The 14,351-nt window shown below is 26.7% G+C and overlaps 1 protein-coding gene across 1 annotated transcript; it reads right to left on the reverse strand.

Annotated features, from left to right (window-relative positions):
* Window positions 1-9,960: 9,960 nt before the first annotated feature.
* LOC110611005 (dolichyl-diphosphooligosaccharide--protein glycosyltransferase subunit STT3A) lies at window positions 9,961-13,987 on the reverse strand. Its single transcript, XM_043954743.1, has 10 exons — window positions 13,819-13,987; window positions 13,267-13,313; window positions 13,038-13,154; window positions 12,909-12,959; window positions 12,368-12,463; window positions 12,114-12,173; window positions 11,917-12,030; window positions 10,425-10,805; window positions 10,142-10,221; window positions 9,961-10,049 (listed from the first exon to the last, which is right to left on the reverse strand). The coding sequence occupies exons 1-8, from the start codon at window positions 13,985-13,987 to the stop codon at window positions 10,644-10,646; spliced, it is 816 nt and encodes a 271-aa protein (XP_043810678.1). The 3' UTR covers window positions 9,961-10,049; window positions 10,142-10,221; window positions 10,425-10,643.
* Between the last annotated feature and the right edge of the window lie 364 nt (window positions 13,988-14,351).

Here is a 14,351-nt window from a genome sequence, read left to right on the forward strand (position 1 = left end):
TACTAAAAGAAAGAGAAATAAAAAAGAAAAAAGAAATGGAAATGGAAATAATAATTTTGAATTTATATATTAAATTATCATTAAGCTAATCAAGTTTATTTATAATAATGGTCATCATCATTTCCCTTAATGTTGCTTATGAGGGAGCAAAGCATCCAAAACCTTAAAAGAAGTGAACAATATTAACTCATTAAATTAATTATTTAATTTTTTAAATATAAATAAATTATTTAATTAAGTTAACGTACACATATTAATTTTAAATTAAGTTATAGTATAAAATATTGAATTGTGATGTTTTGAGATTAAGAAAATAAGATTTATAATATTATCTTCTTCATCTAAAATAATTTTTTTTTTTTATATACATGCGTGTAGGATTGCGAGATGATTTAATTTGCTGGGAGATGATTTGGTCTATCCTTTTTCTTGTCATATCACTAATTTTATATAAATTCACGTGTAAAATCTGTCCGATTTAATTATTGAAATGCACAATATTAAATTAATTTACCTTGAAACAAATACCATGAAATTTGAATGTCTATTGTTTTTTAGCGACCGACTTGACTTCAGAGGTTGAGCGGTCAATTTTATATAATAACATGTTTATGTAAATTATTATAAATATTTTTAAGTTGAAATTTTAAATTTTTATATAATTTGGTTAAAAAAAATTTATATAATTATTTAGAAGTGAGAGAGTCACGTGAAGTGCAGGGGTAAAGGAGCAAGGAAAGGCCGTGCCGCTGGCGGAGGAACCGCGCAGTCGCTGTCATCGAAGAAAAGGTAACTTAGATACAGGAAAGCAGAGAGGGGAAAACACTGACCAATGAAAAGCGACTGTCGGTATGCGGAGGTCACAGCACGTGCAGTGGTGTTGAACTGGCCTCAACGATTCTTCTACTACTAAATTCGCATTGGCCACAACTAGCAGATGATCGGAGGAGCTCTTTATTTAATAGCTTTTCAAGGTTGGCGGCCATGGATTGAAACCCCACCTCACATCTTCATTTTTTATTTAATTATTTTAATTAATTATTAATAATTACACTCAAATTTCCAATTTATCAATCCAAAAGGAATATTTCAACCAACGAGAAGTGGGTTGTTGCATTTTCCTTAAAAAGATAATCATTTCAAAAAGTTGAAATTGCATTTGCATTTCCCATTTAAAAGCAGCAATAAAAAAATAATAATAAAAAAAAAAGATATCATCTCATTTCTGAAAACGACAAATGGATAGAAAGATAGTGGAATTTTTTATTATATATATATAAACGTATCAAACTCAGAACATTACAATATATACTTTGTTGTTATCGTTTCGGCATTTTCATTTTTACATTATTACACGCATGATCTTTTAGTGCATAAATAAATATAATATACTCAAAAAATGTATAAAATTTAATAAAATTTATGATTTAAAAAATATTTTATAAATTACAAATTTAAAAAATACCCATTAGCTAAATGAAAGTGATCTTCATGACCCAGTTGATGGAGTTGTTTCTCTTTAATATTTTTGCATTTAGTAGGACCTAATAAGCATTAGGTTATCTGTGAGACAAAGTGAAGTTTGTCTGATAGGGAAGAAAATAATATAAAAAATTATGGAAGAGGAAAAAGAAGCTCACTGTTTAACATTAAACTTTTATTTGAATGTCATTTTCAATGTTTATTTAGAGCTTCAAAAAGAAGAACACAAAATCAATATTACGTTACCCTTTTTTCTTAAGTGGAAAAATGGTGTGGATTCCTACTTTTCTAATGGACTTTACTTTGCATTTCATGCTTTCTTCTCTTTCTCAATGATTAAAAGCACCCTTAAATTCTAATTCACTATGATATCCTCCATTAATACCTCATAAAAATTAAATTATTTTTTTGAAAATTGAGAATCGGAGGAATAGAACCTGAAAATCTCTCAGATTTACTCAGATTTATTTACCATTAAATTAAATTTATGTGTACTTTTGATAACATTATCTACTTAATTACATGGATTAGAGACATAACCCACTAATCATATGAATATGATGGAATGCCTTATTACTTTTTTTGTTTTGTCTTTTATCATTGACTAAGAGGTAGCTAGGGTTAATATGTATGAGGGATTCCAAAGTTGAAGATAAAGTTTGGCCTAAAAAGGAAAAGATCATTTTTGTCTCCATAAATAAAGTAACCTACCTACTTCATATTCTTCCCTCTTGTGGCCTCTATTGCTTTAAATATGTGTTAAATCTACTTTTAATAGATAATAAAAGGTTTTTAAAAAAGAAAAACCATGGATTTAACTAACTCATTATTAATTTATCTTCAACAATTTCCTTTTATTTTTTTTAATTTGATGGAGATTTTTTTTACTCAAAAAAGGTTAGAGGAGAAGATTTGATTCTATAATTTTTCTTTTATTTTTTCTAATTTGATGGATTTTTTTTTTTTACTGAAAAAAGGTGAGAGGAAAAGATTTGATTCTACAATTTTCCTTCTATTTTTTTTTTAACTTGATGGAGTTTTTTTTTTACCCGAAAAAAGAAGTGAGAGGAGAAGATTTAATTCTATAATTTTCCTTTTATTTTTTTTTTACTTGAAAAAAAGGTGGGAGGAGAAGATTTGATTCTAAGATTCCAAAAGCAATATGAATGGCTGATTAGAGGTGAGTATGATTTGGTTCAAAATAAAAAAATCGATCGAATTGAATTAATTTAAAAATTCGATTTGATTTCTATTTGATTTAATTTTTAATTTTAAATATTTCAGTTATTTTGATTCAATTTAATTTTGGTCAGAAAAAAAATAAAAAAATTAAATAGAATCTATTCGTGATAATAATATATTATTTTTAATAATATAAAAAATTATATTATAATTAAAGTTAAAATATTTCAATTAAATTTTAAAATGCTAAAAATAAAATGTAAAAAATAAAAAATTTATTAAAAATTTAAATCCACTAAATTGAATCGAATCAGACTGATTTGATTTAGTTCAATTTCTAATAAAAATTAATTTGATTCATTTTCATAAATATTCAAATTTTAATTTTCAATTTATTCGATTTAATTTGATTTTAATTCGAATCGATTAAATGTCAATCTATCTTAACCATCCAAATTATAACGCTACAAACGATTTAATTAAGGTGATTAAATAAGTGAAAGTTTATACAATGTCAATTAATCAACTCACTTTTTTCAATATAAAAATGAATAATCTTACATTAAGTAAATTTACAAATTCAAAACTTGAAACTTCATCACTTATTTCATCTTAAAAATGAAAGAATACTAAATAGATTATACTTTTATTGATAATTATGTTCAATATCTGAATCTTTTAATTCACATTAAATAATTAAAAAAATAAAAATATAATAAAAATTAAATCTAAATAAGTGTTGGATTTATTAATTTCAAAAATATCAATTATTTTAAAAAACATTTACCTAAACTCAATTTTTTATGGAATTAAAACACACCATACTTGTAATATAATGTGTTGCCTAAATTACTTTATACAGGCCCTAAATATTATATTTTACGATTAGAGCAGCATATAATCTTAACTAAATACCCAGTTCAAAAAAAAAATTTAACTAAATAATTTTTATAAAAAAATTATAAATATTTAAATAATTTGGATCTCAAACCCAATAAATAAATAAATAAAAACATATATTCTTAAGTCCGTAATCTGAAAAAGACGTGAAGAAAAACGTCCTTCATAAAGAAATCTTGATGGACCTTGTCGCCCACCAACCATGGGACCTATAAGCCATAGTCCCATGGCTATTTCCTTTTTATTTATTTATTTATTTTTGTTTTAATGAAAAAAATAAAAAAAAAATGGCACAAAAGTAAAGGAATTTATATATGAAACGTCTCTTTATTAGGGTCCACAGTTGAAACTATATAAATAATAATATAAATGTGCCGACCTGAAAGATTTATTACATAAAACAAACAATAATAATTTATTGGTTGATCAAGACGAGAAAAGTTGCATGGACCGTCGGATTGTGCATGATCGCATCATTTGGGTCAAACGTTGACTGTAGTACATGTGTGGCAGCGACGGAACAGGGGCGGTGAAACACCAAGATGGCAGAGGACACGGTGGGGCCTCCGTCGATTTGCGGCGACTGCAGAATCTGCAATGCGGGGACAGGACAGTCTCTACGGAGATATGATTGTAGTCGCACGTGGGTATTATATAACCACACGAGTGGAGCTTTTTGCAGAGTCCTTTTTAATATTTTCTTTATGGTTTTGGGCAGCTGGGTTGTTGTCTGGTTTTAATTCGTTGGCAGTGGTAGAGAGAAAGGGTTAATGATAAATTGGCGAGTGGGAAACGTGTGAATCTTCAGGTGGAAAACTCCGTAAAATATATTATGTATTTAATAATATAAAAATATAAATTAAAATCCTATATTCTTAATATTATAATAAAATCACTTTTTTTAAAAATAATTATTAATTATAGTTTCCTAATATTGTACATTGAAAAAGTAAAACTTATACTTTTTAAGAATAATTTAGTAATGAAACAATTTGCTAGAGTATATATTAGGAAAATAGTATAAAATTTATTATTTTCAACATATTAATTACATTTTCTTAATACAAATAAATAGATATAGATCTATTTTTTATTGAATGGAAAGAGTATTAATTTGTAAAATTTATTAATTAACTGAATTAAAACAAAATATAAAAAAGAAAATAAAAAATCAAAGTTTTCTAGAAGAGAAAAAAAATATTAATCAAAGTGAGTAATTGTTTATCTTTTATATACTCATAAAATTTTTAAGTTTTATATAGTTTTAAAATTATTCATTTATACATTTTTATAATCGCTAATTAATATAAACAAAGAATATATATATATATATTATTTTATTAATGATTAAAATTATAAGAGTAAACATTTATTATAATATAAATTAATTATATTCATAAATATATATTTATTATATATAATTAATATTATTTACAAATTTATAATATAAGCGAATTATATTTATATAATTATTATTATTTAAGAATTTTGTATATTACTTTTTATTCTTTTAATATTATTTAATATTTAAATGTGTTATTTTAATAATTTTATACTATACATTTGACTTTTTTTAGAAAAATATATTTGAATTTTTAGCATCTATATATAACTCAAAATTTATTTATTTTTTAATTAATGTTAAATTAATTTAAATAACAAAATAATTATCTGCTTAATTTATCATTTACTATAAATTTAACTTATAAATTTAAATATATATAAATTTCAAATTTTATTAACTTTAAATTAATTTAAATAATAAAATTATTATTTACTTAAATTTTAATTATATACTTACATAAAATGTAGATTTTACATATTATATATTTATAATTAAAATTTTAAAATGTTAAAATTTATATTAAATTCAATAAATTATTTTTATTATAATAAGTAATTTAATTCTCCTAAATTTAAAACCAATAACATTAGAAATTAATTTCACTTAGTATAATAAACTTATAATAATTATTAGTTATAGCTATATAAATATTTATATTATTTAAAATTTTTAATTTTTTAATTTTTATTATAAATTATAACTGATCAGTCATTCTAATATATATAAAAATAGCTGTAATAATCAGAAGATAAATTATTGTCACAAATGTTTATTTACAAGGATTTATCTCAATTTTTCTCAAGTTAACTTCTCTCGTTGTTCTTCAAAGCAGTAGTAGAAAATTATTTTTCACCTTATTCAATAATATTAAGTATAGTCATTAAGTTCTAGATAATTATATTATCATGTAAATTCAAATAAAAAATATACCAACAAATTATAATGTGAGATTATATCTTCAGTATTATTTTCTAGTAAAACTAATTAAAATTCACTATTACAATATAATATAGTTAAGAAATAGAAAGAAAATATGAATTTTAATAGTTTTTTATATAATGCAAAAATAGTCCTATTACACTTAAACTACAATTTAATTAGTTACTAATTACTCATTTTATTATTTTTTTAAATTACTCATTATCATAATAAATTTTAATGTTTTATTTAAATATTTTCAAATTTACTATTAAATTTCTTTTATTATTTTCTTGAAAAAATTATTTAAAAAATTTTAATATATTTATTAAAAATTTCAAAATATATAAGGTTAACGTCTTATTAAGTTTTTGTTGCTTCAGGATAAAAAAATTAGATAATATGATAACTTTTTCGAAGTAATTTTAAAATTTTTTAAGTATATAGATAATATTAAAATAATTTATATTTAAAATTAAAATAATTACTTTACTATCTTATTTTTTAATTAATAATTTGTTAATAATCATTTTTGTATATCTTACAATTTTTATCTTTTAAATTTGAACTTATTATCTAATATTTTAATGTTGTGATAATTATTTTAATATTTAAAATAATATTTAAGTTTGTTAGTTAATAATCTTATCTTAAAACTTTCAGTTGTTTTAATTTAATTATCATATATAAACCTATATAATTATGGATGATGATTTTATAATAATTTAATTTATTATAAATTTGTTAAAAAAAATCAAAATTTTAAATGTATGAAGTGGTAAAAAATTATAATATAGTAATTATTAAGATATATTAAAATATAAATTAATTATCAAATTAAATCAGTTTTTAAGTATTTAGATCATATTAAAATTACTAATATTTAAATTTAAGATAATTTTTAAAATTAAGATAAAATTTAGTATTTTATTTTTCAAAATTATTAATTTCTTAATAGTTTTATTTGGTATATCTGACCATTTTTATTTTCTAATTTAAAATTATTAACTAATTTTTTAATATTGTGATAATTAATTTTATCATATATATATATGAATGAAAACCTTTATTTTTAAATTTGAAATTATTAACTAATATTTTAATGTTGTGATAATTATTTTTATCATATATATATAATATTTAAATTTATTTCTTTAATAATCTTATTTAAAAAATTATAATTTTTAATTATAGATATATAAATGAAAATCTATATTATTATGGATAATGATTTTGTTATTTAATTTAATGTTAAATTTACTAAAAAATATCAATATACAAAAAAGCTTAAGATAATTATTATTAACTAAGAAGTGAATATATAATTTATTTTCTTGGAAATAACAATATAATAACATATCATGTTATTGATATTTAAAACTGATAAATATTAAATATTGATGGTCACTAAGTAAAAGAAACCAGAGCTTCTCATATTTAATGATATAATTAGTATAAAGGATGGATGGAATTCAGAATTCAAATAAATGAAATTCGAAATTCAAACTTGGAATTCAAAATCCGAAACCCAACGGTAGAATGAAATGCAGTCTTTGATTCTTTAAGACTATCACAAACCAAGCCTCATCAGAATGAGATCCAAATGGATTCAAATAAGAAGTTACTCCCTACTAAAATTCCATTATAATCTCAAAATCTCATTAGACTGGAACTCTCAACAGTTATAAATAGAGATAATTTCTAAATATACGGATTTAATTTCATTATTCATCATTTTAATTGATTACATTCTTAAATCCGTTATTAATTTAAATTTCAGAAATTTTATCCATCAACTCACCCGGCACTCTATTTGTTTTGTAAATTTGAACTCCTCAAAGGAGTTGGTGTATCACCAATTAATTATTACTATAAGTAATTAAAGTTTAATTTCTAAAATATCAATTGATCCTATTAAAACATGGAAAAATAGAGAGCAGAGATGGTGATTTCTAACCTACCCAAGAAGGCAAGTATGATTATTTTTATTAAGGGTTCAGTTAAGTGTCACAGCACAAGCCTAAAAGTTCCTTCAGAAACCAATAAATGTGAAGCCGTCCTAAACCAAGAATTGCTTGGGCTAAGCAGGCAAACTTTGGAGGGGTTAGGTCCTAAAACAACCTGGATCCATCCAACTGCCTAAGCTGAGCCACCAATTTGAGAAGTTATAGACTCCGAATAGGAAGCAAACAAAATCAGTTCGGATGTATCTTTCCATGGGAAAGTATTACATACAGAAGATTGTGCAAATTAAGAGAAGTCATATTAAACACTCGTATGTCTATAAGAAATTTCCATATATTTACAGCGATAAATGATAGAAGTGTTTGATGTTGAAGGTGGTAAATCATGTTAGAGATACAGGAAGTTAGAATTCTTTTGATGGGCCTTGTGAAAATAAGTTGATGATTCAGAAATTTAACTAGTTGGACTCTAATGACCCAAATATCAACATTTTGAAAGAAAGATTGGAATTTGACTCGACTAATTCTTGAGATGACAAAGGCTTGGAGCCAACACCTGAGGAAAAAGAAAAAAAAAAAGAAGAAGTGGTCGTTATACCGACTCTATCGTACAAAATGTATTTTGTTTGAAATAATTTATTTTTGAAAAAAAAATTAAATGAATTTTTTTTACATAAAATCATTCATAATTTTAATTATTTTTAAAATAAAACTTTTAAAAATTATATATATTTTTTTATTTTAAAAACTTTTTTATTTAAAATAAAAAATTTTATTTTAAAAAAATAAAAATCTCATATGATTTTATAAAATTTATTTAATTTTTTTTTACAAAATAAATCATACAAAATGAAAGGTTTTCATTTAAATTTTGTTAACCCAATTTATTAGTGGAATAATAAAATCTAAATTTTCAAATAATTAGATTAATATATAAGCTATTTTCATCGTCACTCTTATTTATGAGTATGCTTTATTTCCTTGAAAACTAATAAAAATTAAAGATGAAAATTGGATAATCAAATGTTAACTTTCTTATGAATTTACATGTTCAAGCATTTTATCTTCTCTGATATTTTTTAATAAGGTTTTATGTTATTATTTTTTAAATATCATCACTACTTTAAGTATTTTTTTTTTACTATAGTGATTAATTATTTACCAATTTCAAAATAATTTTTTTAGGGGTTAGTGCCAACCTTTTGTTTCTTTTAGCTAATTTACTAGCTAAATATACATATCTTAATTTATAAAAAATATTTATTTATTTAAAGACTTCTGTTATATCATATTTTTATCTTATGGTATTTAAGTGAACACATACTCTAGGAATGCATGATGACACCAAATGAATTCCTAAAGTAATTCTGAAATGGGACAGATCAATAATATGTGAGAAGCAATCGATTTATGGGTCATAGAGGATCTAATTTTGCATTGCTGAGTAAATTAAAAGCTATTAATCCTCAAATTATCAGTGGTTGTTACAGACAAAACGTTTAGAAAAAAAATACAAAGTTCATTTCTACTCATGGTTAGAAATCTTGAAATTCATGAAAATTCAATTTAATTGATTTTTTTATTATTTTTCTTATTTTAAATGAGAAATTTTAATTATTTTTAACTAAAAAAATTATTTTAAAATAAATTGAAGTTATGCATAATTTTATAAAAATTTATATAAATTATTTTCTAAAAAAAAAAGTCAACTATGCTGTATGATCCCTCGCCAATGCTCTTTGATACAAATTAATTATATATGAAATACAGCCAACTAATGGCATTAACCTGTAAATTGATTACCGAACGCCGCGGATTTCTCTTACTAGCTCCACTTGTTTATCTACTAGCACTTGTGCTTGTTTTCTGCCAGGAGAAGAAGCAAGAGCACTTAAAAATGGGTGATTAAAGCCTAAATCAAAATGTAGTCCCAATCCCAACTTGCACCTTTCATACAGTAGGCATAAAGGCAAAAAATTTACTACCAAGTGTCTGAAATTTTTATACAACTATGTAGTATATCCCAGAATAGTAGGTACTGAATACATACACCATTTCATTCTTTTGGGTGCCACAATGTTGTAACTCCCAAATTTTGGGAGGCATGACTATATAGTCTATTGTTAATGTTATGCAATTTTGCCAAAATGTAAATTAGGAATAACTGACCTCCTCAAAGGGGTAAGTTTGAAATGTTTCTTCCCGATTTCTGTTCGTCTAAACTCTTATCAAAGCCTTTACCATCAGTTTCCACAAACCTGTAGGAGAAAAATGCAGCATAAAATAACTCTTCTTTGAAACTAGGGATGCTCTTCGCATTTAAATAAACAAGTTATAATCAAAATCAAACCTGCAATAAGAGAGTTTGTATATGAGGCAATTTAGCATGGTTGGCGTAGCCTGAGTATCAATCCGATACTGGCCATCTCTCTTTGGACAGGAAAACAGGGAACAGAGTAATCAACAACATGATTGACAAGATAGATTAATGTGGAAGCTTAAGCAATTCATTGTCTTCGCCAAAAGACAGATGCATCACAATACCAAATTATTCAAATTTATTGCAGCTACTCATGGGCAAGAATCCAAAAGAATAGAACTTCAATCAAGCGCAGCTAGATATAAGAACTCACCAGGTAATCAGGCTCCTTGATGTGGGGGATCCCATAAGGACCATCCACAGGAACTTATTTATGTGTCACTGGGGTAGCCAGCAAGATCTAATCAGCCATGTAACTCATCAGAACTTTTCAAATGTTTCCGCCTTTTTCATTATTAATTTAATTATTTTGAGAAGAGTGCCGATCTAAGCAAAAGGAGAAGAAAGCCTCCAAAGACTACTAGAACATATTTTACATCCAGGGAGTTAAAGATTTCCCAGGATGCCTTTTCAGGAGAAGACATGGCACTGCCAACAGTTGCAATATGTGTGTTATTCCAGGTATTTTTGTCAACAATGACAGTTCGGTTTGCCATAGCAGTTGTTTGATAACATAGTCCCACCATGATGCAACCTGCAAGAATTGAAGACCAACCATGCTAAGGAGTTCAATATACCTAACAGAAATGCCTACAAATAATAATCGCAAATTTTTCCTCACTAGGCTGATATCAAGCATGTTATCAGTTAGGTTGACCCAGAGTCAAATCTAGACCCCCCCCCTTCCCGCCTCAAAATTAAGAGAGAGTAAAAGACAAAAACACTGGCCAATTACATCAAATAGGTTATTCAAACCCAAGTTATATCAATAATTTGCTGCTTTAATACAACTAAAATTGACCACAGAAAAAGACAGAAATGGGTGATGGATCCATGTATTTACAGATCAAGCAAACTTAAACTTCGTCAGCTCCATCCCTTTGTCACTGGAAGCTACCAGTGCTATTAAAATTCCCATCACAGCACAACAGACTGCCCTGAAGAAACCATAATGCCCAAGTTTAACATTGTTCATGTTTTATGAAAAGTAAAATAAGAAAAAACATATTCATGACACCCTTTGTTGCCTCAGTAATGAACATGCCAAGGAAAAACAACTGATAATGGAACCTTACAGGCCAACAGATACAACAAGTGTAACTGCTACTTTGAACATTTTTGAAAAGAGAATCCCTTTGATATAATACAGAAAGGCCAATGGATGATGAACTTTCAACAAAAGCCAAATAATTTTATTCATGTGGAGACAAAGCAATCAAAGAAAATTTCATTTAACAAGGATGCAAGATACTTGACAGAGAAAAAAACTAATGCATATTCTTGAAAAGAAATCTCCAAGGTTCTGAGTCTTCTGGCTTAAAAGACAAAGAAAACACTTTATCCATGACAACTATATCACTGCAACTCCATTCAGTTAAGAAAATATTTTGCGTCCTTTGTGCAACATATGCAGGGCAAAAGAAGGATATTCAAACTTACAAAGAAAATTGACATTGTATTACTATGATACATGTAAACTTAAAAGAAAAAAAAACAATCCATTCCAATGTAATTCAATGATAGTATATATACCAATATACCACAAGAACATAACAAGAGGACTATAACCATATACTTATATGATCAGGTACACCCAGAACATCTTTTATAATGACCACAAACTACATTAGCACCAAGATATTTACAAGGGGAGCATATGCTATGTATAATCGGGAAGAGAACTGGCCAGTCACAATGCAGAGAATCACATGCATTGGAATAGGATTAATTATGAAGGTGTACCCTCCCCATGAACAAACCTGAAAGTCAAAGCAATAAAACTATAAGAATAAATACAAGAAGGCATCATTAAGAAGCCAAGCAACACTAGTGCAAGATCTACCATGTAGAAGTATGCCAAGGCATTTAAAGTCGCATAAAAGAGGGATCCTGTATTCAGTGTCTGCGCAAGATAAAAATCAAAATGAGCAAAGAATCAAATATGGAAACAAATTATCTTAAGCCGATAAATAGTCCATCACAAATGCTTTCAGGTAGTAAAAATATTTACCATACATTAGACTAGGTCTCATTATCACTACATAAGCATTTCTTAGAAGAATAAATTGAATTTGCTTCCTTTTATCAGCAACTAACCTTTATATAAAGATAATAAGTGAATATTAAAGCAAATATAGCTACAGCTTCATTATCATAGCTGCCAGCCACTGATCGAGAAATGTATGATGGAACCTGCAAACAAACGTGAGAAGTTAACTTCTTGATTTCATATTTATGTGTAATGAGCATGAGTAAAGCACATTCACACAGCTGTAGCAGCTCTTATATAGACGACCATCCCATCCATGCACATTCTGTACCATGTTTTCAAGCATTTCTTAAACAGAAAAAGTGTAATCTACATGACTGTTTGCACATACATCATATCTAAATAAGTGTAGCTTCTACCTCTGGCTGTTTATTGCAGTGAACAACATGAGTCAACCCAGTTAAATCTTCAAACTAGGTTCACATATCCACCACCACAATTGCATAAAACTAGGTCCAAAAACTAAGTGATGTCTAATTGCAGCTGTTTAAAAGAAAATAAAGAAAAATAAAAAAAGTAACAACATGATACAATTACGGGAAAGATATATATACTTCTAAAGTTAGGAATGCCCATTGTATCATTTACCATGGCCAAAAGAGCCGCTGCTGTCAGACCAGCACCAGCACCTTTAACTTCCTGTAAAAAAGCAATTGCACATAACCAGAAAATCCAGCAAAAATATTCTATGAGATAAGAGCTACAGCATTCACAAACCTTGGTAAAAAGGTAAGTGGCCCATGAAGCAAATGCAGAGAAGATTGGTGCAGTGAATACACAAACAGTCTCCAGGGACAAAGGAATATTCAAAGAATTCAATATCCTGATATCAGACTGTAATGACTCAAATAAGTTAGCCAATCAATTATCATTAATACATCCCTCATGCCACTTCAAATGTTTTAATTGGTAAAAACTCCCTTGCAATTAACTCTAAGATACTCACCACCAAATTGTGCCCGCTGTCAAGGTCAAACCAGGTAAACAGTTCCACTAATCACTCGACCAAGAGCATACCTAAAGTGAAACAAATAATCAGCCAACTCAGAAAATTATATAAAAAGTTTTTTTTAGGAAAAAAAACTCTGTTATAGGAATCTATCAATCAGAAAAACAATTCCAAAAGTCATATATCCCATTCTTTGTTAAAAAATGAAATCACAAAACAATTAACCCTGTAAGTCTTTCTATCATTAATTTAAAGATGAGGCAAAAGTAACAGTGGAATAAGAATATAAAGTTCAATGAGTGCTTGTATATTTGCACAGCCATGACAGCGAAGAACAATTTGAACCTGAGTGACTCTGAAATTGAAATAAGGATCAAACTCATGAGTCCTGAATAACACTCTCGTACTTTATTACCTGAAAATCAATCAAGAAGCCTGTGAAGTAACAAGAATTAATAGTGCAAGCAACCTAACTTGACTATGAAAGCAGATTCAACTGCAGAAACAGCACTAATCATACCGTTTTACTTCATTTCAAAATAAGGTGACCAGCAATTAGATAGTGAGTGTTTGGATATACAGAATTGGAGGAACTTACAGAGAAGAGACGGATAGAGAAAACGAGGACTCCAATCAAGAGAATGATGCAAAAGGAGAGAAGATTGCCAAAAGCGTATCGCAAGGTCTTTGCCTCTTCGGCGTTCTCTGGATCCGCCATTGAGAGGAAGAGGGAGTGAGTTGTGTGCAGTCCAGGGTTTTTCTAGATCGTCGAGAGGAAGAGAAAAATTTCGTAGAGCGAGAGGAGGGAGTGGAGCTGTTGAGTCAGGTTCTCAGGATGTCACAGAAGCAAAGCTCACAGTAGTTGGTTTGCGGGAAACTACAAAAATTCTCCCTCCCTCTCCCTCCGTTAATATGCATATATATATACACACGTGCTACTATATATTAGTTCAAATACTAATTTAGTAATAAAATAATAAGTTAATGGTATATTAAAAAAATAGGCTGCTTTAAAAAAAAAAAACAAAAAAAAAAGGCAAAAGGCACAGCCCTTTAATAAATTTTGAGTTTAATTGGGCTTT

This window comes from Manihot esculenta, chromosome 3, assembly GCF_001659605.2.
Source record: "Manihot esculenta cultivar AM560-2 chromosome 3, M.esculenta_v8, whole genome shotgun sequence".
Lineage (NCBI taxonomy): Eukaryota > Viridiplantae > Streptophyta > Magnoliopsida > Malpighiales > Euphorbiaceae > Manihot > Manihot esculenta.

Bases quoted from the DNA above. Each gene is read 5' to 3' on its own strand.
- LOC110611005 (XM_043954743.1), bottom strand. From the start codon at position 13,987: ATGGCGGATCCAGAGAACGCCGAAGAGGCAAAGACCTTGCGATACGCT. The intron at 12,464-12,908 runs GTAAATGATACA...GTTTGTTTGCAG, and splicing joins CAGCGGCTCTTTTGGCCATG to GTTCCATCATACATTTCTCG. The intron at 10,806-11,916 runs GTAAATATCTTG...CAATTCTTGCAG, and splicing joins ACATAGCATATGCTCCCCTT to GTTGCATCATGGTGGGACTA.